We start from the raw sequence: 26,732 nt of genomic DNA, 5'->3' as shown, positions 1-26,732 counted from the left end.
CTGAGGCATCTCTCCAGGCCTCTGCCTGGTGGGTCTGCGTTAGTCTAATCTTGTAGTTCATGATGATAACTTCCTTTATTAGGGATTATTCTTTTCTCCATCGTCTCTTCCTGGAAAAGTTATTGATTAATTTTTTCTAAGCTAATATGTAGAGTGAAACCAGGATGAATCACACAGTGGTTGAGGTGTATATGGGCTTTGATAGGAATATGGGCTGGAACCTGCACTCTGTCATTTACTAATTTTGTAATTTGTGGCAAATTGGTTAATATGTCTGAACTTCCATTTACTCATTAAGAGATCAAATATCTTTGAACCTCCGTTTACACATTTATACTTTCAGACCATTTTTTATACCTTTAGAAGACTGTGAGGATTAAATGAGAGAACATATATGCAGTAAATAAATTGAACCAAATGTGAGGAGGAGGTCATAGTGGTAATTTATTAGCTCTTTAGGAGAAAAATACCTGTGCACTCATATCCCCGCTTCTTTTTTAACTGGCAGATTTGCCCGAGGTTGACTGTACATACAAATATTGAGCATTTCCTCCTGGTCTCCGTGATAAACAGAGGTTTTGATATTTTTAGGCGAGATGGAAAGAAAGTATCAAGGAGTGAGCTGAAGCCACTGCCCTTGAGAACCCTCTCGAGGAGTCTGGGCTCATGAAGATGCCAGAAAAAGTGGCAGGTATATCCTGAATGAATGTGAGATTTTTACTCTGTGAATTTCCTGTAAGAAGTGGTGAGTTATCTTCTGAAAACTTTATGATGATAATGCAGACAAGAGTGTCTTAAGATTATCGTAATAATCATAATTAATGCTTGTATAGCACTTTCAGTGTGCCAAGAAATAGTTGTAGGCACTTTGCACATTAACTTTTTTCAAATCGCTCTTGGTTTTTTATTTTTTATTACGATGTAATTCATAATTACAAAATTCACCCTTTTGTACAGTGGTTTTTAGTATATATTCAAGAGGTTCACCACTGTCTAGTTTCTCAGTATTTTCGTCATCTCAGAAGGAAATCTCTTCCTACCCATTAACGCAGTCACATCCCATCCTCCCCCTCTCCTAGTCCTTGGCAACCACTAGTCTGCTATCTATGTGAAATTGCCTATTCTGAATATTTCCTAAGAAATCATGCAACATGTGGCCTTTTGTGTCTGGCTTCTTTCACTTATAACATTCTTGAGGTCCATCATTGTTGTAGCACTTTTTCCTTTTTATGGCTGCATAGTAGTCCATTGTATGGATGTAACATTTTGTTCATCCATTCATCAGTTGATGAACATTTAGATTGTTTCCCCTTTTTGACTATTGTGACTAATGCTAGTGTGAATAATCTTATGTAAGTATTTTTGTGGGTGTATGTTTTCATTTCCCTTGGGTATACATACTTAGGAGTAAAATTGCTGGGTCATATGGTAAGTCTTTAACTTTTTTAGGAACGCCAAACTGTTTCCTGTAGATGCTGCACCATTTTACATTTCCACCAGCAATGTGTGAAGATACATATTACCTCTTAATCCTCACAATAGCCTTAAGAGTTAAGTTATTATCCTAACTTTTTAAGTGGGGAAACTGACTCACAGAGAGATTCAGTACCTTTTCCAAAAATTGCAGAGCTAAGAAGTGACAGAATCAGGATTTAAAATCTGGAAGTGTAGCTCTACAATCTGCTTTGAACTTTAACATAATATGTACAAAGCCTGAAGCAAATTCTCAGCACTGTATGTAAGAGAGCATAGCAATGTAAGTCTTCCTAAATCAATAATTTATAAATGAAACAGCTTAAAAGACTTCCAAGTTTCAATCTTATGATATTTATTTATCACACAAATCAATATACCTAAACTCATCTATATAAATTATGTCCTGTAGTAAGAAGAAAAAGAGCAAAGATAAGAAGAGAAAAAGAGAAGAAGATGAAGAAACCCAGCTTGATATGTTGGTGAGTCAGTTTTCAGTGCTTTATTCTGAAAAAAGTTAACATTTCTTGAGATCTCATTGAAAACATTTTCCTAGTTAGAAATTTATGATGTATTCATATTTGTCTTAAAGTGCTTAAATATTACCTACAGTTGTAAATTCCATTTATTCTTTAGCACAGTAGATGCTACTGATGCCTTTACTTCATTATCAGAACACAGCACAGGAGAGAAGAATTACAACTCTCTGACTTAGTAGGCACCATTAGACTGCTTAATAGCTGGAGATTCTGATACATAATTTTAAAGGCTTAATGTAAATGTTATTCAACCAAATATATTTTACAAGTTATTTTCTTTGAACATGTATACATTTTAGTTGTAGAAGTCAGTTGTCTCTTAAACGAAGTGTCTTCACAGGAAAAATCATTATTTTGTGAACTCTGAAACGAATGAAAATTTTAAATACAATATCAGGGTAGCCTGTAAATGATACTGGAAATAAATTGACCCAAACACACTTAACCAGCCTGTTTTCTGTTTGGCCGTTTCCATACTTTTTTTTTCTCTTTTAAAACTTGGTAAGTTGCATTTTGAATCTTCATAAATTATGGTAGCTTAAAAAATATATAAAATATGGAATGGTATAAAGCTAATATTCTGAAAGAATCATTGTTTTTGAATTGGCAAATCAACAATTCTAAAATTAGGGTAAATATCTAGCGTAGATATGTAGATGTGGAATTGCTGTGTCAAAGGATAGGTGAATGTTTAACTATATAAGAAACTGCCAAAAATTTTCTAAAGTGGTTGTGATATTTTACCCTCCCACCAAGAATGAATTAGTTCTCCAGTTACATCCTTGCCAAGAGTTGATGGTGTTATCAGTCTTTTCTCCCAGTCTGAGTTTTTCCCAGTCTGAGTTTCTTAATGGTGGTTTTCGGATGGACACCTTTTTTTTTTTCTTTTTTTTTCTTTTTTTTTTGAGATGGAATCTCGCTCTGTCGCCCGGGCTGGAGGGCAGTGGCGCGATCTCGGTTCACTGCAAGCTCCACCTCCCAGGTTCACGCCATTCTCCTGCCTCAGCCTCCCAAGTGGCTGGGACTACAGGCACCTGCCACAACGCCCAGCTAATTTTTTGTGTTTTTAGTAGTGACAGGGTTTCACCATGTTAGCCAGGATGGTCAGAAGCTTTTAATTTTTATAAATCTTAGTTTATTTTTTTCTTTTATGGTTACGGCCTTATCTCTTTGACCTAAGAGATCTTTGCTTACCCCAAAGTCAGGAAAATATTCTACATTGTCTTTTAGAGGCATCATAGTTTTAGTTTTTACATTAAATCTGTCATTAATCTCAAATTAATTTTTGGCATGGTGTGAGTTTGGTTTCAAGATTTTTTTTTTTTTTAATATCTTGATAGCCATTTGTGCCAGCACCACTGGTGTTTCCTTTTTGCATTAATCCAGTTTCGTATCTTCATAAAAAATCAATTAACTTTCTATGTGTTGGTCTATTTCTGGACTCTGTTCTATCGATTTTCTGTTTTTCTTTTGGTATATTTCTCTTGATTGCTATAATTTCATGAAGTCTTGAGATAAGGTAGTGTGTGTCCACCAACTTTGTACTTACTATTAGTTTATTAATTTCTACAGTGAAGCCTGTTGGATTTTCTCAGAGAATAGTATTGAGTCCAGATAATTTAGGGGATAATCAACATCTTAATATTGGGCCTCAATATTTCATAATTTTCAATGTAGCAGTCTTGCATGCCTGTTTAAAAATTTATTCTTAAGTATTTTATAATTTTACACTACTGTCAGTAGAACTTTTGAATTTGATTTTCCAGTTGTTTGCTGTCAGTATATATAGATATACAATTGATTTTTGTATAGTGACTTTGTAGTCTGATAAGTCTGTTTCACTTCTTAATTCTAATGATTTGTTTATATAGAAAACTAAGAAATTTGCAATTATATTTCCTGTGACTATCGTTTTACTTCTTTCTTCCTAATCCTTATGTCTTGTCTTGCTTTTTATTGGTTTATTATACTGTTCAGGACTTCCATAGTGTTGAACAGAAGTCACGAGAATGGGCATAATTGCATTGTTTCCAAGCTTAGGCAGAAAACTTTTAGTAGTCCACCATACGGTATGATGTCTGTAGGATCTGCAGAGAAAACCTTTATCAAAATGAGGACATTCCTTTTAAACTTTGTTTCTTGGGAGTTTTTATCATAACGATGTTTAATGCTGTCCAGTGCCTCTTTCTGTATCTGTTGAGATGATTATACAACTTTCTTCATTCTGCCATTGAATAACATTGGTTTCATTTTCAACTTTTAAACTAACTTTACATCCCTGAGATAAACCCCACTTGGTTGTGGTGCGTTGTCTTTTGGGATATTGCTAGATTTGACTTCTAGGTGTTCGTTTTTCTTCTTTATAAGATTTCTATATTGGTGTTGATGGGAGATATTGGACTTTTGTATCCTTTTCTTGTAATGACTTTATTTGACTTTGGTGTCAAGGTGATATTGGGTGTCATAAAATTAGATGGGAAGTGCTGTCTCCTTCCCTGTTTTTGGAAATAGCTGTGTAAGATCGGTATGATTTCTTCTTTACATGTTTGATAGGATTTACCAGTGAAGTCATCTGAACCTAGAGGGTTTTGTTTGGTTTGGTTTTAGTTTTTTGTGGGAAAATTAAGATTTTTTAAGAGATATTTTCAGATTTTTCTGTTGTCAGTTTTGGTAATTTATGTCTTTTAGGAAAATTTCATTTCATCCAAGTTGTTGGATTTATTGGCATAAAATTGTTCAGAATATTCCTTTAATATCCTTTTAATGTCTGTAGAATCTAATCTGTATTGCAGTCTCTTCATATTGGTAATTTTTGTTTTTTCCATTTTTCCTGGATCAGTCAGTCTAGCTGGAGGTTTATCAATTCTTTATAAGATCATTTATTTTAGATCATTAATGATCTTTTAGTACGGGGGTATTCAATCTTTTAGCTTCCTTGGGCCACAGTGGAAGGAGAATTGTCTTGGGCCACAAATAGAATACACTAACGATAAGCTGATCAGACAGAAAAAACAAAAAAAAAAGCAAAAAATCTCATAATGTGTCAAAAAAGTTTATGAATTTGTGTTGGGCTGCATTCAAAGCTGGCTTGGGCCACATGCAGCCCTCAGGTTGGACAAGCTTGTTTCAACATTACTTATTTTCTCTTTTTTTCATGTTTTATTTCATTTATTTTTAGTCTTTTTTTTTTCCTCCCTTTAACTTATTTTCAGTTTACTTTGCTCTTGTTTTATTGCTTCTTAAGAAGAGAGTTAGATCTCCTCATTCCATGTTAGTTTTAGTTATAGTCAACACATTTTGTTTTCATTTTCATTCCATTCAAAATATCATCTAGTTTTCCTTGTGATTTTTCTTTTCATGGACACTTGAGTTATTTAAAAGTGTACTGTTTTTAATTTCTACTACATAGAGATATTATAGGTATGATATTGTTGCTGATTTCTAATATAGTATAGTTGGAGAACATACTTTCTTAGTGAATTTCCATGTACACTAGAAAAGGATGTGTATTCTGCAGATGTTGGTTCAGGGTTTTTTTGTTTTTTGTTTTTTTTTTTTTTTTTTTGAGATAAGTCTCGTTCTGTTGCCCAGCAGGCCGAAGTGCAGTGGCATGATCTTGGCTCACTGCAGCCTCCGCCTCCCAGGTTCAAGTGATTCTCCTGGCTCAGCCTCCGGAGGAACTGGAATTACAGGCACCTGCCACCATGCCTGGCTAATATTTTTATATTTTTAATAGAGGCAGGATTTCACCACGTTGGCCAAGCTGGTCTCAAATTCCTGACCTCAGGGGATTCACCCGCCTCGGCCTCCCAAAGTGCTGGGATTACTGGCATGAGCTGTGGCGCCCGGTAGTTCAGTGTTTTTTAGATGTCAGTTATATCAACTGGTGGAGCTTGTCACTATGCACATCTTCTGGGTCCTTACTGATTTTTCACTCATCCTACAATGTATTGAGAGTTCTGTTAAAATCTCCAGCTGTAATTCTAGATCTGTCTACTTGAGCAGTTTTTGCTTAAAGTATTTTGAAGCTGTCATGTGTACACTTTTAGGATTGTTAAGTCTTCCTTATAAATTCAGTCTTTCATTTTCGTAACATTTTAACCTTTATTTCTGTTAAATGTCTTGATGCCTAGTTAAATTATTTGACCACCCTTTTGCTCCTGTTAAGCCTGGGCCTTTGTTAGTTTGTGCTTATTTATTAGGTTTTTGCCTGTAGACTTAGACAGTGACTCTTACTCTAGGAAAGTTTCATCCTCATGGGCCTCAGCCACATGTTCTAGGTATATTTGGTGAGTTCTCTCCACTCTGCTATGTCCCAAATTTGTGTGATCTCTGGCATCTCCAGTCAGCCCTCAGAAGTGCCAGCCACTCTGCATGGGCCTTGTGGAGCCTGCCTACTGTATGCACTCCCCCCAGCCCTTGGCCCCAGACCTGCAGAGAACTTTTGCATACTCTTTTGAGGCCTCACCTGTATGTTGTTCCCTCTTCTCCAGTACCTTATTCTATAAACTCCAAACATGTTAGCACTGCAAGACTCTCAGCTTAGTGACAGTGACATTGCCTCATTTTTGGAGGTCTCTACCTCTCTCTGCATGGTCAAGAAACTGCCATTGGGCAGAAAACAGAAGTGTGTGTTAGATTTGCTTCCTGTGTTTTCCTGTTCTCAAATATCACAGTCCTGTTCTGCCTGTGTTCCAATCCCCAAAAACAGTTCTCTCAAATATTCTATCCAGTTTCAGTTTTCTCATTGGTCATGATGGGAGGGCAAGTCCATCTTGGCTGGAAGAGGAAGTCCTTCTGCGTCTTTTTCTCTTTGTCCTTCCACCTTCTTTTGCATTGTGGATTTTCTAAACTCGCCGTAAAAATAAGCATGTGCCTATTTGTGAAGGGAAAGAAAAAAACCTTTTAATTTTTTAAAGCTGTTCTGTTGGTTCCTCACAAGGATCTGAAGGGATTGGTAAATAGGATGAAAGAAATTCTGTCTTTCACATGGAGAATACCATGTGTGACATTAATAAAAATGAGCATGTCTGTAAGCAAATAGTTTCACTGAGCTCTGCTAGATTCAGAAGCAACTGACTTACAACATCGTAGTTTGCAAAACACAGATTTGATTTACCCAGGAACTAAAGCTAAGTAAGCTATGGGTTAATAGAAGGTCTGTGAAGGGTACTTAGACTACAGTAAGATTTGGGAATAAAATTCCATTTCCAAATCTAAGATATATCATTCCTTTGTGCCAAGCACAATGAAGGTAGAGATTTAAGGGGGCCCTTAGCACAGAAGCACTGGGTTAGTCAGAAGGTGAGGTGAGCTGTCTCACAGCCTTGATGCTAGAATGAGGGTGCCCTGGGAGTATCTTATCAGCCATGACACTGGTGCATCGGGCCTTTTTTTTTTTTTTTTGAGACAGGCTCTTGTTTGTTGCTCAGGCTGGAGTGCAGTGACATGATCATGGCTCAGTGCACCCTAGACCTTGTAGGCTCAAGCAATCCTCTCACCTCAGACTCCCAAGTAGCTGAGACCACAGGCTTGTACCACCATACCCAGCTAATTTCTTAATTTTTTTTGTAGAGATGGGGGTCTCCTTTTGTTGCCTAGGCTGATTTTGAACTCCTGGGCTTAAGTGATTCTTCTGCTTCCACCTCTCAAAGTGCTGGATTACAGGCATGCCAGACATATGGAAACATTCTCAACTATGTGAAAATATGTGAAAAGCTTTGTTATGCATTGTGAGACAACACAGCGGCAATATTTCACCATCTGCCTAAGGTTTAAAAGGAAACAACTTTAAGCATGTGTCTAAATAGCAAGTAATGTTTTAGAGCGGATTCTCTTAAATTCAGCTTGGGAGTCTGCAGCATATACACAGCTTGAGCTGTAACCTGACGTAGAGACAGGCAACTTCAGTGCCCATTGTTCTTAGGATCCACTGCTTTTTCACAGCTAAAACCCCCGAGTGGCACCGTTAAGTATTATGTTATGTTACTTTAGTCGCTAAACATATAAGCATACCTCCAAAGGTTGAATGTAGGCCACTTGCAGAAAGTAGGCAGAATGCTCACATTTAATTCTTGATGATACTGTGTTTAGCTTTCTTATTCTTTGAAATCTCATTAAGAAGAGATACTGGCATCTGCTCAAAGTAATTTCTTTTTCAGTTGACAATATTATAAGTAATGTTATTGTATCATTTTCCTACTTGGACAGAGGGTGAAAATTTTGAGGAGCTTCTCTGCCAGAAATTTCTTCTTCATTTGCAAAACATTAATGAGATATTATATTTAAATGATTTTATTTAATATTAAGTGTACTTGGTGAACGTGGCATAGAACATACAAAATAAAACTAATTTAAAATTATTAACTATTACGTTTATAAGAAAGACTTGCTAATCATAACACTGTTCATAATGATTCTGAATAAAGCATTATTTCCTTTACTGAAAACAATTGTAGCTATAACTCAATCACCTAAATTGTCATTAGTTTTATTGCTTTCTAATCGTCTTTAGCTGAAATTTTAATTTTGATTAATTTTATTTTTCTGCATTGGTTTTTTGTGTGTGTGGAGGTAAAATATACAGAATATAGAATTTGCCAATTTTTCTATTTTTACGTGTACACTTCAGTGGCATTTAAATACATGCACCATTTTACCTTCCCACCAGCATTGCAGAGGGTTTCAGTTTCTCCACATCCTGCCCAACATTTGTTTTTCTGGTTTTCTTGGTTTCTGTTTTTTGTTTGTTTTGATAATAGCATTCTAATGGGTGTGAAGTGGCATTGCATTATGGTTTTGATCTATATTTCCCTAGTGACTAGTGATGTTGAGTGTCTTTTTGAGTGCTTATTGACCATTTGTATCTCATCTTTGGAGGAATGTCCGTGTATATCCTTTGCCCAGTTTTGAATTGTGGTATTTGTCTTTTTGGAGTTCTCTATATAGTCTGGATATTAATTCCTTATAATGTATGTAGTTTACAAATATTGTCTCCATTCTCTGGGTTACCTTTTACTCTGTTGACAGTGGTTCTTGATGCACAAAAGTTTTTAATTCTGATGAAGTCCAGTTTGTCTGTGTTTTCTTTTGTTGCCTGTGCCTTTGATGTTCTATATAAGAAATCATTGCCAAATTCATTGTCGTGAAGCTTTTCCCATTTTCTTCTAAAAGTTTTCTAACTTTAGCTCTTACATTTAGGTCTTTGGTCTATGTTAAGTTACTTTTTGTGTTTGGTGTTAGATAAGGGTCCAACTTCATTTTAGCTAAAATTTTATATATTTTAAAATTGATTATGAAAAGTATGAAATGTTTAGTTGAATAGAAAATTTTGTGCAGTGGAATTAACTGAATCTTTAAAACCTTTTTATTATGGAAATATCCAAACTAATCCATACATAGAAGAATATAATGAGTCCCTCATGTGCCCAGGCCCCAGCATTAATTATCAATATTTTGCCAATCTCGTTTCATTTCATAAACACTCCCACACACAATTTTTCCTAGAACATTTTAAGTAAAATCACAGATATTACATCATTTTACCCATAAGCACATAAATGTACATTTCTTAACGTGATATGTCTTTCTCTCATCACCTGTTTTGTTCTTTACTTTTATACATTATACTATGTCATTATCAGACCTTGTAAAATTAACAAGTATTCCTTAATATGTCATATCCAGTTAACGATTGACTCATTTCTACTCTAGTTAAAGTACAATTTAGGAGGAGGTTTGAGGATATTTTTTAACGTTAAGATATAAACTTTTATGACAACTGCTAAAATAATTTTTGTTAGAATCTAACATTTCTATTGGCAAATTGGAAATTAGTATACATAGACATAGATTCTGCTCATTTTACTTTCAATCTAAAATCGTAGTTAAGATTACTGGCCAGGCGCAGTGGCTCACACCTGTAATCCTAGCACTTTGGGAGGCAGAGGCGGGTGGATCACGAGGTCAGCATTATGATAGACATTGCCTCTGGAAAGCAGGCATGAATAGATGGCTGGGGTCTATCATGAGAGAGACCGTTCTCCATATATCACTTTGTACCTTCACATGTTGCCTTTTGTTTTGTTTTGGTCTTTTTTTGAGACAGGACCTTGCTCTGTCACTCAGGCTAGAGTGCAGTGGCGTGATCATAGCTCACTATAACCTTGAACTCCTGGGCTCAAGTGATCCTCTTTCCCAGCTCCCCGAGTAGCTGGGTTTACAGGCATGCACCCCCATGCCTGGCTGTATGTTGCTATTTTGTATTTTGAAAACCTAATCCTGGCTGTGCTGGTAGTCGCATGAATCTGTGCACATACATGCAAACAAGTACATGTAAAACTGGTGAAATCTGAATAAGCTTCATGGATTATATCAGTGTCAGTTTCCTGATTCTAACAATGTATGATACTTATGCAAGATGTCATCATTGAGAAAAAGAGAGTAAAGGATATGTGAGATCTTTGTATTATTTCTTACGACTGCAAAATAAAAAGTTTTTAAAACTAAGTTATAATAAAAAAGAACTCTGTGTCAAAACTAAAATATAAAGTAGAAATATCAATTTTATTTTTTAGGAATCTGGTGGACAGTAACAAACTTTGGTGAAATTTCAGGAACCATAGCCATTGAAATGGATGAGGGAACCTATATACATGCACTCGACAATGGACTTTTTACCCTGGGAGCTCCACACAAAGAAGGTTTGTGTCTGGAAGGGAAGATCCTGCCACAAGTGTAGATTTTAGGACATTCATTCACTTAGGCCAAACTCTAACTAGTCTCAAACATTTTCCAAAGCAATGGAACCATTGCATTTGACTCTTCCATTTTTTTTAATTCCTTAATATTTACCAGCCATTGGCAAGTCCCTCTTTCTAATATAAGCATTTGAAAACATTCCGTGTCATTCCAGAAGAGTATCTTTGGAAATCAAAAGAATATGAATAATTAAAATAGTAAGTGGAAGGAAAAAAGAAAACCTATTTGAGTCAAACATGTTTGAATTACTTTTTTATTCAGACCTATTACCAAAACTAACCTGGGTGCATTTAACAATTTGAAGTTTCATCATTTTCTTTAGCCCATTAGAGGAAGCACTAACGAGATACGAAGTAATTAGAAGATAAAAAGCAGTATCATTTGGTCAGCAAGGCCATCCATTGAATAAATGAAAGCATTTAGCTTTTTTAAATAAGTGCTTATTTATGACTGTATTTTAAAACATAAAGAGAAGCTATCTCGAAAGTTATTAAATAAACATTATATCACCCTGTCTTACTCAGTGTATAAAATTAGCACTGTAGTTAAAAGAAGGTAAAATGGATCTTGATTCCAAAGATACAGTATTACAGTGACATCAGTATATCTGAATATTCTTACATTTAATTGCAGAAGAAAATAGCCACATTTTTAAAGCAAAATAATGTCTTTATATTTATAGCAAACGTCAAATTTATTTTCAAATGTTTTTTCTCCAATAGTTGATGAGGGCCCTAGTCCTCCAGAGCAGTTTACAGCTGTCAAATTATCTGATTCCAGGTGAGCTTATGTTGTAATATAATTAGTAACCAGTGATTTTAAAAATTTAATTGTATTCATTAAAAATTTTAGTATCTGTCTTAAGCCCACAGTAATTTTGATATAAAAAATGAAATAGCTTTTTTGAGAAGTAGATTTTGTGATCTACTTTTAGTGGATTTCCTATCAATATATAATGCTAGGCTGGAAAAAAGATATGTAAGTTAAAAAATGAAGATTAATAATTTCACACACCAAATAAGATAGATTAAAAAATATATCAAATAGTACAAAACCTGGTTCACTGTTGGTATGATATTTAAACTCACTGTTTGGAAGTCTAAAGACAAACAGGAAGACTAAAAAAAGGAATATTGTTGAAACCAGCAGAGAATGTTACAGTATCATAATGACCAAAAGAGTATTTTTACTCACTATTGTTACAGTCATTTTATAAATTAACCTTTTTTATTCTCACCTTGTGCAGAAGTATAGAATGATTCTTTGGGTAAAAGATACTGAAAGTGAATTTACATATTTTAGTAATTGGTTACATCAACATGATAATGATTTCTGTTATACAATCACTAACGTATAAAGGAGTAAAAGTCAATTCTGGCATCCGAGGAGATTCTTGGTAAGGTAAAAGAAATAATAATTTTACAAAATCACGTTAAGATGATTATTTCTATTCTTTCTTTGAAAGACTGATAAGTAGGGTGAAAGACAAAGAATAAAAGCAGAGGAAGAAAAAATTCAATAGTTTTAGACTGCTTTACAATTATAAACAGAAAAGGATTATAAAGAAAATCAACTGACAAATGAGGAAAATATTTGCAACAATCTTAATAGGCAGTGAGTTCTTACTGTTCAAATGTATCTTGTATAGAATTCATAGCACTGAAGACCCCAGTAGAAAAATTGTGAACAATCAGATCTGAATAGAAAAATGGACAAGGGACATTACCAGATAATCTAAAAAGTAAAAAGGAAAGGAAAAGAAAAACAATTGTTATTCTAGTTAACTACTAAAATGCAAATTAATAGGATACTGTTTTTTTCATATCAGGTTTTCCAGTATTTTTTTAGAGTCATAATGTTTAAAAAAAAATCCATGATACAAAACATACTCTGTTAATTTGAGGTAAGAATGTAAATGGAAGCAGCATTTTCTGGAAAACAGTTTGATGACATAATTTTAGTAATTTATTATTGAAGTTTATAACTAAAGAGGTATAATTGAAGAATGATGAATTTTGAAAATATTTGTTATGTAATATATAAGGTACAATGTTTATATTAAAAAAGCAAAATATAAAACTAAATTTAAATCTGCAGTGTCCAATATGGCAACAACCAGTCACATGTAGCTTTTTTTTTTTTTTTTTTTGAAGGCACATAGTCTCACTGTGTCACCCAGGCTGGAGGGCAGTGGTGTGGTCATAGCTCACTATAACCTCAAATTTCTGAGCTCAAGCACTCCTCCTGCATCAGCCTCCCAAGTAGCTGGTATTACATGTGCACACCACCATGCCCAGCTAACTTTTTAAATTTTTTGTAGAGATGGGGTCTCACTATGTTGTCCAGGCTGATCTTGAACTTCTTGCCTCAAGCAATTCTCCCATTGCCTTCCCAAAGCACAGAGATTACAGGAGTGAGTCACCACTCAGCCACATGCATCTTTTGAACACTTGGAATATGTCCAGTCTGAAATTTTAGATATGTACACACCCACACACATACACATGTCCTGTTTTGATGCCCTATAATTAATTTTCTCTCAGTTTTTAACTTTTATCTATCTTATTAATGTACAGAATCACCCTGAAATCTGGCTATGGAAAATATCTTGGTATAAATTCAGGTGAACTTGTTGTTGGGCGTTCAGATGCAATTGGACCAAGAGAACAATGGGAACCAGTCCTTAAAAATGTAAGTGCTGTTATTGTTTATAAAAACTCCCTGTCAATTTAACAGAAAGTCTGTAACAGTCAGTCATAACATATTTAAAAAGAAAAAGTAGGATGCAATAGTATAATACACTAAATAGGAATAAATCGGTAAGAACATAGAGCCTTAAAGAGGTCTCAAAATATAATGCAACAAAAATAGCATTAGTACTTTTGCCCACAATTATTTCTGTATACACTTAGTGCCTAGATATGGATCTCATTTCCGTTGAAGAACCAGTCAATTTTAGGTCACAGAGTAGGAAAACAGAATAGTTCCTAAGTATCTTCTTTGTAGCAGAAATCATGGATGCTTTCAGAAACATTACAGACTGTAAGCGAACAGTGGAGCTAGCTAAGACCAAGTTGTGACAATTTGCATATAAAATATAAATAATAATAGTTCATTGAAGTAAATTATCTCTAAAAGACTTTCAGTTCATAAGCTTAAAATAGTGTATGAAAAGATTTAATATAGGAAAAAAGATAGTATACTAATTCTTAATTTTAGTAAGTAGTTGTAGTATATGGATGTTTTGTTAAATCTTTGTTGATACAGAACACATAATTTCCTTTTTCTGTGTGAGAAGTAAAGATTGAACAAAAATATGTGAGTGCTAAACTGTCTTTAAAAAGTAGATAACTATATCAAAAACAGTAAGGACCAGTGGGCACCACGCAGAACAAGCAAATAGAAGATAAGCTCAGCTTTGAGTAGCAGCTTTGGTAGTATACAATAATGAACTGAAAATAGGAACTCAGCAGTGTTTTCTGAGATGACAGATTAAACAAACATCCCACCAGAAAGAGGTAATCACTTAGACTAATTTCCTCATCCCCTAGGATAAAATCTTAAGTCAGTGACTTGAAAAGTATTTTGACCCAATCCATTGAGAAATGCATTTTTACATTGCAGCCAAGCACACACATATGTATAACTGAAGCAAGAGTTGTACTTAACAATACTTACTTATCCATGTGTTATGCACTTTGACATTTCTTATTCTCTTTTACCATTCCTCTGTGTGTCTGTGTGTTTTCCTTTTCCCCCCCACCCACCCAATACCATTCAGGAAACACTACATTGATTTCACTACCTGCTAATGTGTTGCAACCCCTTTGAGATGATCCTACTAGTTACGATGAGATGCTTCTAATAAAAGTTACACCAGTAGAAAATGCCAATATTTCATAAGGCCAGGATGATGACTTAGATAGTACTAATAATACAACACTTTAGGAAAGTTCATTTCATTTTATTTTTAGGAAGGACACTAAGCTTCAAAAATTTAAATTTAAATGAAAGAGGGTCTTAAAATTCTCTTGCAAAAAGGGCTCAGCTGAATAATCTGTGACACAGGTTTAAATCGCCTTGGACCCCACCACCATGTTCCAGGGCTCACCCGGAGCCATCCAGATGAGAGACCACCCAGCCCTTGTGACTTGACTAAGAAATTAAATTGATGTTATCAGCACGTTTTTAACTGGGTGTGATATAAGGTTAACATATTTTGTAATCATTGTATTTATAAATATTTTGTCTAAATGTTATGATATTCCAAGTTTTCCAAAAGAATAACCAAATACAAGTTATAAATAAACGTTATATTTGTTACGGGAGTTAAGCTAACCAAATTTATAACCCAGATTTAGATACACAAGAAAATCAGTTTTTAAAGTTTTGTTTAATAGAAAGCAGTGTAATACATCAAACATTAAACAACTAAAAATGTATATGAATATTTATTTTCACACACGAAAGTCCCTCAGACATTGATTCTTAAATTAAAAACACCAAAGGCATTGTATATACCTTTTCATGTTTTCTAATTGTGAAGAAAATAAATTTTACTTAAAATGCTAATATTTCAATAAAGTATGCATTCATAATTATGTTCTCCTCTTTAAAGTTAATTTTTCAAACAGAACTAAATCAGTTTTATCTTCAGTAGGTCTTTTAGAAAGGAAGCAATTCTACCTCATCTAATTAGAATAGTCCTACTAGGAAGATACGCTACAAATATTTATTGTGGTAATCTCTGAATAGTAAAATGAAAGGTGATTTTGGTTTCCTTTTCTATATGTTCTTGTATTATATTTTTCAGATTTTTCTCTAAGTTCTTTTCTGTGATTTTTAAATCAGGGAGGAAAAATTAATTCAGTGTAAACACTTAATGTTTCTTCTACAAGAAGAATCCTCATGGCTATTTTGTTATTTTGTTTCACTTAGGGAAAAATGGCTTTGTCGGCCTCAAATAGCTGCTTTATTAGATGCAGTGAAGCAGGGGACATAGAAGCAAAAAGTAAAACAGCAGGAGAAGAAGAAATGATCAAGGTAATGATGACATTTTATACAGATGACTGCATTCACACATGCGATGTGACTGTATCTCTTTAAAATGTTAAGTCATCATTTACAGTCACTTTAAAGATTTGTTAATGGCTTTTTATAATGTGGTGTTTCAAATAGAGTCATTTTTAATTATAAATCCCATAGTTGATGGCTTGTTTATACAATGTGGTAGAGAAATCAGTGCATCTAGGAGCTACCTTGCCATTATCTCCATGGATTAGTATCTTTTTCTGGTAGTTCCACATGCTCTTTTTAAGCTTTCATTTTCTTGTTTTCTTGCTTGTACTTTAAAATCTAATTTTTAAAATGGATAACGTGTACACGTGGTCCAACATTTTTAAATAAAAGCATATGAAGTTGAAGACATATGCCTGCCATGCATCTTACTCACCTGTTTCCCACCTCCTGTTCCTCTTTCCCTTTGTTTTTTTATAGCCTCCTAAAATTTCTTTATAAACATATGAATATATTTATAATTTTCAACTGTTTTACACTAAAGGCAGCCTCCTCTATAGTCTTCTCGACTTTGATTTTTTTTCCTTAAAATTGTATCTTGGAGAGTTTTCTACTATTAGTTTGAATGTAGAAAGTTTTCTCTTTTTCTTGCTTTTCCTCTCTTTCTCTTTTTTAACAGCTACATGATATTCCATTTTAGGGATGTACCTTTATTTAGTCTGTTGTAGATGGAAATTTAGGCTGTTTCCAGTCTTTTGCTCTTATAAACAGTGCTGAAGTACATAATATTGAATATGCATCAATTTTTAGATGTGCGGGTGGACTTGAAGATAAATTTCCAGAAGCAGAATTACCAGGTCGGGGTATACACGTTTGTATTTATGTAATGCTTGACCTTCTGTGATGATAATCACTCTATGAAACATAAAAAATCATAGCAGAACTTCTGGGGCCTTAGCCCTTACATTTTAAAAATATTTTTATTAATAGTACCCATCTTCTTTGCATTAGGAGAAACATGAATCACATAAAACATGATTTTATTTTATTTTTAAAATTTGTGTGCATCACTAAGCTGGAAATAAAAGTTCCTTATTCCAGGCTAAATTCCCTCATCCATAGTCAGACGCATTAGCTATTGCACCAGTACACTGTGGCCTCCCTAATTCTACTCTTTGTTTTACAACATTGTAAATGTTATACAGACATCTTCATTTCAAGGTGAAATTCTAAATAATACTGCTAATATAACCTAGATTAATCAGGTAGTTACCTGGAATGTGATGAAAACATTTAAGGCTTAATTTTTTAGACTTACAAAAGCCACTGATCTTTAATGATAAACATATACCAGGATGTGTCTAAAGAATAACTCCCCGCTTCTTGACACATGGCTTTTCTGTGTCTTGGCATTCCATCGCAGTACTGAGCACCCTGAACCTTGCTTTGTTTGTCTCTGTTGGGAATCACAGGTTGCATCCAGTCTGACCCAGGTTTGCTCTGTAAGGCATTGTGGGGGCCAGAGTGGAAGGCTCTAAGAGAGGGGGCAAATGCCTTTTCTAAAATGCCTTTCGTTCTTATAATTAGAGCATAAAAAATAATGTTACATTTTTCTCTACTACCAGTGTAATTTAAAAGCATCTATCAATTCTCTGTACGTGCTTCATGTTAGATTTCCGGTCATATGTTTGATTTTCTTTTTAGAATAGTCTTGATTTCAGATAATTTCAAATCTAAAGCTCAAACAATTTCAATCTAAAATGTAGGTTTTTCTTACAGTTAGAGAAGTGAAATGTTATATTTTTTCGTTGCATGCATCCGGCACATGCGTTGTAGTCTTGAATTTCCATAATGCTCCTGTGAGGTGGATATGAGCTCAGCCTTACAGACAGGAAGACAGCCTCTGACCCTCCTTACATCCTCGTGGTTTTTGTCAGTCAGTTCATGGAAATCACAGTGATTTCAAGGTGTGGTAAGACAGGATGTGTACCCAGGCCCAGCTGACTCCAGAGGTCGCTCTCAGTATTTCATAGCACATTGCTTCTCAGGAAACAGGTCATTGAGGAAATGCAGATGGGTTTGTGATTACATTTAATTTTATTTATTTATATTTTATTGTATCATGTGTAAATTGTTTTTCATCTGGATATCATCACAAAAGTGTTATTGAAGGCAACAATTACAAGTATATGTGCAGTGCTTTGCACTTATACAAAGATACAAAGATACTTACACAAAGATTGTGTTTTTCACAATTTAAAGCAATTTTCAGATGAAATACAAAGTTTTCTGGGTCTCTTTGGTTAGTCAAGTACTTGGAAGCTCTGAACAGTGATTATTTAGGACTCTTTTCGTACCATTTAATTGCAGGCTCTCCTAATCTCTGTCAGCCCTTCACCTTTATGACCTTGCCTTATCTACCAGAACACAGATCCCTCTTACTAAAGGTAGCATTGTGTTACAGGCCCTAGCAGGGAATGTTTTCAGGTCTGGGACCCCTCTAATCAAAACTGTCACAAAGATGTCATTGGCACAAACACGTTATTTGTCATCACTTTCTAAGCAGCCCTGGAACTGGACTCTGGCCACAGAGATCATTTAGGAGACATGAGTCCTTACCATTGCCAATTGCCTGTTCTGTGGGTGATCCTAATTGTTGAATGCAGATCAATTAACTTATGACATGTGATAGTAAACATCTGTCCAAACTTAGGAGACTATAAGAAGCCAGTAAAAGAGGTGGGTTCCAATTAATTAAAAACAAGTTGTGTAATGTTAAAAGTTTTAATACTTTGATAATAGTCTGTGCAATGTAAAATAGCTATTAAGCTTTCAGTCTGATCAAATGAATACTTGTCTACTAGGGATAATTTGATCCTAGTGTATTCACTTGGAGGACAAAATTAAATGAATGATTTCTTTATTGCCTAGCAGGATCTGATGTGTAAAATGTTTCTGAAATAATTTTGTCTGTAGTGTTTCTGACACAAGGGCTGCAGAGGAAGCATGTGATAGCACTTACTCATATAGATTATATATATGAATTAAAAACGCATAGCCAGAACCTGTCTTTTTCTGAATATAGTTGCTCAGTTAATTTTTTCTTCTGCATAAGAAATCATCTCGAATATTCTTATGTGATACGTAAAGTGGGGAAGGTGGAAGATAAACATATAACCCATTGGATTCTCTTTTCCAATATCTAGATTAGATCCTGTGCTGAAAGAGAAACCAAGAAAAAAGATGACATTCCAGAAGAAGACAAAGGAAATATAAAACAATGTGAAATCAATTACGTGTGTGTATGCTTTTCCTTTTAGACCTACAGATTTGACAGTGAAGTGCTTCTCAAAGTGCTTTCAAAATAAATTACCTAATTAGGTGGGTATGGTGGTGCATGTCTGTAGGCCCAGCTACTTGGGAGGCTGAGACAGGAGGATTGTTTGAGCCCAGGAGTTCAAGGCTGCAGTGAGCTCTGATTACCACTGCATTCCAGCCTGGGTGACAGAGCAAGATCCCGTCTGAAAAAGTAAAAACTGATGGACAAGAAGAGGCAACACGATGTAGCCTCTAGGACAGAGCACTGAGCTAAATTCTTTTCTTTTCTTGAGGGTTCAGTTTTCCTAATCATCCTACCAGCTCCCAAAGCTACTCAGTCGGGTTAGTCACCCTCTCTATTCATTCATAGAATGGGTGTGATGGCAGTCAAAGGCTGTTCTCTGGCCAGGACACAGGGGACTCCAGCCAGCATGCCCTAATAGAAGTGGGTTCTTGTGTTACCCAGTCAATGAGTGGCCCTCCTCTTGAGAGGTCACAAAGTTCATCTAGTTGTTCAAAAGCTCCAGCTTATTAAAAAAATACAATTAGACTTTTTTTTCTCCCCCAAGACGGAGTCTCGCTCTGTCCCCCAGACTGGATTGCAGTGCCATGATCTTGGCTCATCGCAACCTCCGCCTCCCAGGTTCATGTGATTCTCCTGTCTCAGCCTCCCGAGTAGCTGGGACTACAAGCGCAAGCCACTGCCCTCGGCCAATTTTTGTATTTTTAGTAGAGACGGGGTTTCACCATGTTGGCCAGGCTGTTCTCGAACTCCTGACCTCGAATGATCTGCCTGCCTTGGCCTCCCAAAGTGCTGGGATTGCAGGCGTGAGCCACTGCGCCTGGCCTACAATTAGACTTTTTTAAGAAGTGAAAAAGAAATTAACAGTATTTATAAATTTAATAGTAAATATGTATAATCAGAGTTTGAGGTATTTTTCAATGAAGACATTTTCTTTGCAGAAAGAAATTTCAGAGCTTCCAAGACCACAAACTTAAAATAAGTAAAGAATACAGTAAAATTCTTAAAAAGGCTCAGAAAGATGGATTTTTGCATGAAACGCTTCTGGACAGGTAGCTATTTACTTATTTTCACTATTTTCAGTAGCCAATACAAATGGCATGTAGAAAACCTATATTCTCTTAAATTACTGTAGTTTTCACATTTTTGTCTTTATTTATAATTTATGAGTGTGGCAATATTACCTAGAGAGGACATCATGAGTTTGGGAAAAGACTGTCAAGAAAGAATATCTAAAAATTATAACTGATTCTAAGTATATACTTTAAGAAATTCAGGTTTGACTGTATCTACTTCATAAATTTATCATTATCTTTTTATAACTATTAGAACCAGAGTTAGAAAGAAGCAGTTTGACTAATACAAAAATTATGTGGATTCTGTTAGAGTAGTTCAGGTTCCTTAAAATAAGCATAGATCAACTAAAAAACTAAGTATAAAAGCTAAATAAGTGAAATTGAAGCAGTTTTATTGTAAGATTTGGAAGAGTGCAGGATGTTTATCAAAGCACATTATTAATATTTATTACTCTTCCTATGTAGATAAGTGATGTCCTAGATTTACAACATAGAAAAACAGGTAAAGACGTTTAGCTGTCAGTGTACAAGTATAAATCAATTAAGTGCCAGATTTTGATAATCACCATCTGCTCATTCAAGTCCTATGTTGCAAAGTTACTCTTACCCTTTTTTTACATTACTTGATAAAGGCAATGTTTAATTACATATTTCCTGTTAACTAGCTGGTAGAGTTCATACCTAAAGTCAGTAAATAATGTTAAGAATTTTTTCCAGCTGAGCAAATGAATATGTATCTAGTTGTAAGAAATCAAGAAGAGGATATAAAATACAATCAGGATATGGACTCTAAAACGGAATAATCTCTATGTCCTGTAACTTTTCTCACTTGTAATAATACAGCATTCTCACCCTGTTAAATGGAAATTTAGAGCACCCTTAAATTCCAGAATAATTAAAATTGCTATTTGGATTGAAAAGCCCTTAGGCAATATTTATTGAACATTAGGAAATAACTTTTATAAGATTAGAATCCATTTTTATGGAAACCAAATTTAAAAGTATACATGTTTTAATATAAGTGTTGTGGTAATACAATAACCAAAACTGAACACACAGTTTTAAAGCTTTTTATATTTAGTAGCAGTTGAATATATATGGCATGTTTTACATAGATTAATTTTACTATTTTTCTTTATTTAAACAAGAGAACCAAATTGAAAGCCGACAGATGCTGCAGATGACTGGGATTTTTGTTTCTGTCTTATCTTTTTGTGTTTTTTTCTGAATAAAATATTCAGAGGAAATGCTTTTACAGAGTTCTTGAGTAGTTGTGAAATTATTGTTTAGCTAGTAGCTAGTATAACAAGGATTAAACAAGTTTAATCAGGATTCTTCATGGATGTACTTTTTAGCTAACTACAGTTTTTCACATGGAAATGAAACTTACAGTACATATTTAACGTACCACAGAATTTTTTTCTGGATTTCCTGTCCTGAAGCATGAAGTGTACTAGAAACCAATTCTTCCTGCGCTACTTGTGGAATCTTTCTTAATGGATCATAATCTTACTTTACTTTAAACAATAGATGCTTAATCAGTGCCTTTCATAGAAAGTTAGAAACTCCCAATCCAATCAACAAGGCTTTGATTCTACCTCCTAAGTACTACCCAGATCACAGACAATCCAAATATCAGAACTAGGGGGCTGGACAGAGAGGACAAATCATCTATTAGGGAGTGGGACAGAAAGTGGAAACATTACAAAGGAGCAAGTAGGCTCAGAACAGAGGGGAGAGTAGTACTGGGGAAACTCCCTACTGAGGACAGGTTTGCCACAGTAGGTATGTATGTATATGATGCTTTTGTCTTCGTGGGCTGGAATGGAAGCTGATAAAGAAGTTCAGACGCTACGTGTTGCTTAGGTCTGCTTTGTTGAAGCCTGTCTCTTTCAGAGTTCCTAAACACAATATTCCCGTGGCATCTAATCCCAGTGAGTGCTCCAAATCCAGGCTGTGTATCAGATGCTACGGGAAATTCTGCCTCAGGACTGAGGTTGGTTCAAGCATCTGGATGATGTCAAAAGTCCACGTTGTGTGCTGGCCTAACTTGAAAGACCTTATCTAGTTCTAGCCGTAAATTCCTTCTGTCACCAAATCTAGAGTTACAAGGCATCTGTAGAAGCTAGGTAGCTGAGGCACGGGATCAGCCCTATAAAGGAGCTTTTGGAGCTTTTGTTGTAGGTCTAGCTTCAACTTGGCACTCCAGTTCCAATAGCTGGACTTTCTTTCATCATGTATTCTTATCCTTGGATTGGGAACAAAGTAACCACTCTGATCCCACAAAGCAGTGGTTCCGGTTCCCAACTGGTGACTATTTTGCCTCCGAGGGGACATTTTTGGTTTTCACAACTGGAATACGGTGTTAGAGAGTAGAGGCTAGGGATGCTGCAAAGCATGCGGCAGAATCCTGTTCCGCCCAGAATGCTAACAGTGTCAAGGTTGTGGAGCCTTCCCACCCAAGGGCTTGGTCTATTCCTTGCTTTTGCCAGCTCCCTAACCCTTAAACACAACAGTTCAAATCTATATGCATAAGCATCTCCTAGGAACCTGCACATTTCCAATATCGACTACTGAGACCCATCCGTAGAGATGCAGGCTTAGGAGGTCTAGGATTGCGCTCAAAATTTGCATTTTAACAAGTACTCCAGGTCATTCTGAGCAAGTGATACAAACCACAGAATGAGGAACACGCCTTCAAGAGACTGAATCTTGCTTCACAACACTAGCTTGGTATCTGAGACAATCTGCCTGCTGACTGGCTTTCCTGGCACAAACATTCTTCATGTAGGCACAGTGTGTTCCTGGACTCCATGTCAACCAGTTCACCCTCATGTTCCCTTGGTTCCTGTCCCCAGTCCAGCGAGCAGAACTGATTACAGATCTTGACAACAGAAGATACAGATTTAAAATAACTTGCCTGTTTCCGTGGACTTTATCCACTAGTGAAACAGGACAAGTGGACAAGGGGAGAGGGTAGGTGTGGGCTCCTTCCCTATTCCTCCCATTCCACTTTATACAAACCCCAGCTAGACCACTGGGAGAGCAACGGAGGTTAAGAATGACTGCATCTAAATATTGTCATCTGGTCCACTCTTCTTCCATCTTGTACACAAGGATATGAGTTTGTTTAAAGCACTACTGAAACCAAGATAAACTCTGGCTTAGCATGCCCCTGACGGATCAGTCTAGTAATCTTATCAAAACCAAGATTACCTAAAAGCATTAATCAAAGGAAAAGCTCCCTCACCCCAACCTATGACTGCCCACATTTTTCAGATTGAATCATTTCAATTGTATTTTAAGGTTCATTTACTCTTTTCCACCTCCAAGCTGCTCCTGAACACAACTGATTACTATTTTTTAATTTTGAAAACTTTCTCACTTCTAGAATTTCCACTTGAGCCTGTTATTATTGTAGTTTCTTCTTCTCTGCTGTGATTTCCTATCCATTTATTTTAAGGGTTTTTGGGATTTTGATTTTAGTAAGAATTACAATAACTAACTACTTTAAAAATCCACACTAATTCCAACATCTGGATCATCTCGAGGTTAGTCTCTATTGATTGCCTTTTTCTTTGAATATGTTTCTTTATATGTTTGATATAATGGGATTGAATTCTGAAGATTGTAAAACTAGATTTTGTTTTGTTCCTCTGAATATTTTGATAATTTTTTGTTGTATTTTCTGTATTTTGTTTGATTTTTTTTCTATTGTATACTTTACAATATATTTTCCTCCAATGGTTTTAACATTTCTATTTCTCAAAATATTTATGTTTATGTTAAAAATTATACAAAGTAGCTTGGTGCAGTGGCTTCCATCTGTAATCTCAGAACTTTTAGAGGCCAAGGCAGGAGGGTCACTTGAGCCCAGGAGCTGGAAATCAGCCTAGACAACAGGGCAAGACCCTGTCTCCACAAAAAATTATTAGGGTGGTGCAAAAAGTAATTGCTGGTTTTGCCATTACTTTCAATGGCAAAACCCACAATTACTCTTGCACCAACCTGATAAAAAATAAGCTGGGTATGGTGGTGGCGTGTGCCTGTGGTCTCAGCTATTTGGGAAGTAAAGGCAGAGGTGGGAGGATTGCTTGAACCCAGGAGTTCCAGACCAGCCAGAGACCCTGTCTCTATGAGAAAAAAAAAATTAGCTGGGCCCACGTACCTGTGGTACTAGCTACTTGGGAGGCAAAGGCAGAGGTGCCAGAATCACTTGAGCCCAGAAGTTCAAGGCTGCAGGGCACTGTGATTGTGCCACTGCACTCCAGCCTGGGTGATGGAGCACGACCCTGACTCCAAATAATAATAATAATTACAAAAAGGAAAGACCTAGAACACCAGGTTAGGGTTAAGTATTCTAAAATTCAGCTGACTTACTCTGTTCTCTATAAAACACGTTGCCACAGAAAATATAGCATGCCCAGTTAATTTGAAATTTCAGATAAACAAATACTTTTTTCAGCATAAGTATATCCCATACAATATTTGGGACATGCTTATACTAAAATATTATTCCTTATTTATCTGAAATTGAAATTTAACTGGGTATTACATAATTAGAGCAGCCTGACCATAAAAGATATGTAGGCTGAGCAAAATTCTACTTTAAACTTGAAGCTTTATAATAAATGCATTATTAATCAAGAACTATTATTTACTGAGACCTGTGTAGATCCCCATATTTATCTTTTTAAATGTGGAACTAGGAAAGCTACATAAAGAACATTTATAGAAATAAATGACTGTTCTATAGCTGAAAGGAAAACTCTAGCTTTTATTTTTCTCCCCACACTTAAGCTTTATTCTACGTTCGTATAAACAATAAAATTACAGCTCAACTTTGGAAGCACATATCATAATATAAAAATAAAGCAAAGATCCCAGAAACATTTAACAGGCAACAAATCTTTCACGTCATCTTACTATAGTTACTAAACATATAATAACTTAGAATGATCCATTAATTATAAGTAAAGAATAAATTCTTTTACAAAACATAAATATTAATATTATTGACCATCATAAGAGCAAATATTTTAAGTAAAACACCATGAATACTTTACAGAAAGGAGCGAGTTGCAGATACAGTCATTCTTGGATTTCTTTCAACACCAGTCCTTCTTCCCTTTTGACCTGAACTGGGAGTTGAATATTTCCTCTCTGCCCTCTGACCCTCTAGTCTCTGAAGCATCTTTTGTACTAGAGGTATGTGCAGAGACTTCCTGGAAATTTGGATTTGTAAATTGTGCTGTTGTATCTTCTAGGCACTGCAGTGATGCAGATATAGAGCTGTTGCTCTTGCTTGTATAAGTGTAATATTTTGATTCAAAAAAGGAAGTAAAAGGAAGACAGTTGATTACATTTGGCTACTGACATTAATAATAATAAATAATAACTGTACTTGTAATATAAACATCTGAAAGTTTTAGTTCTAAGAATGGCTGTCCACATAAGAAAATTATGTAAAAATAATTAATGTCTATTATAATTTCTTTAACCAAAGAAAAAGTATAATTTAAAGATGGCTCTTTAAGGATCAAATTGCAGCAGTTGGTAAAAGTAGATACTAGTCATATTTATTAAGTGACACACAGTGATACTGAAGACACTTATTTCTCAAGAAACATCATTTTTTCCAAAAAGAACATACTACATCCTAAACATGAAATGAAAATAAGCTTTAATTTTCACCACAGGAGGGCGACGATCAGAGAACTGAGGTGGTACAGATCCATTAGAGGACCATATCCATGAGTCTATCAGTCTTTACTGTAGGACAGAGCAAGAATTTTTAAACAATCTCGGTGAAGGCTCCTTTTCAAAAAAATACAAAGATTAAAGCCTTTGAAACATAAACTATTTTTTCCACTTATTACATTGAGGACAAAGTTATATTGCAAAGTTAAGATTTTTATAACTATCCCTAAAATTGATTCTCAGTGACTCCCTTGATCTACATATGTTAAGGAAAAAGGCAAGATGAAGATGTGTTAAATATTTTCCAGTTTTTAATAATCAGTTTTAATGTAAGGTATACCCAAATAATGGTTAATTAAATGACAATGAAAGTATGTTATAGCAGATGCTCACTCATCAACATGCCTTGAAATTAAAGGTTTATAAGGTGCATAAGGGCAAAGTTTTTGATGTTGCCATTACATTCACAAAGTATCTGAGGCACGTACAGCATGAAATTCACTAAGAGCTTGCAACATAACCAGCACTAAATTTTGTTGAATAAATACATGAATACTTTTGTATAGCATCTGTTCAAAATCTCTGATGTAAAAAATGAAAATAATCTGAAAATATGCAAAACTGAAATTTCCCACATACGGCTGCCAATTCGTACAAACAATAAGATGAATTTCAAAATGAGAACATGACAATAAAATCAAGTTTCAAAATGCCTAGCCTTTTTTTTTAGCAAAACCCATGTTCAAAAAAAGGAATAAGACATCAAATGTTTTGAGAACCAAAATTTTACTGCTGCTTTTCTAACACCCTGTTGTTAACCTGAGCCCC

General features: G+C 35.2%; 1 protein-coding gene across 1 annotated transcript in view; it reads left to right on the top strand.

Annotated features, from left to right (window-relative positions):
• Nucleotides 1-1,863: 1,863 nt before the first annotated feature.
• LOC129528236 (protein FRG1-like) overlaps nt 1,864-26,732 on the top strand; it is a 34,258-nt gene continuing 9,389 nt past the window's right edge. Inside the window, exons 1-5 of the mRNA XM_055368057.2 lie at nt 1,864-1,955; nt 10,589-10,714; nt 11,495-11,552; nt 13,349-13,463; nt 15,711-15,815. Of these exons, the coding sequence (XP_055224032.1) occupies nt 10,645-10,714; nt 11,495-11,552; nt 13,349-13,463; nt 15,711-15,815 (348 nt within the window). The 5' untranslated portion in view covers nt 1,864-1,955; nt 10,589-10,644. The remainder of the gene's footprint in view (nt 1,956-10,588; nt 10,715-11,494; nt 11,553-13,348; nt 13,464-15,710; nt 15,816-26,732) is intronic.

This window comes from Gorilla gorilla, chromosome 17 (genome assembly GCF_029281585.2).
Source record: "Gorilla gorilla gorilla isolate KB3781 chromosome 17, NHGRI_mGorGor1-v2.1_pri, whole genome shotgun sequence".
NCBI classification, from domain to species: Eukaryota; Metazoa; Chordata; class Mammalia; order Primates; family Hominidae; genus Gorilla; species Gorilla gorilla.
The sequence above is the reverse complement of the archived record's forward strand: the minus strand, read 5'-3'. Positions and strand labels throughout refer to the sequence as shown.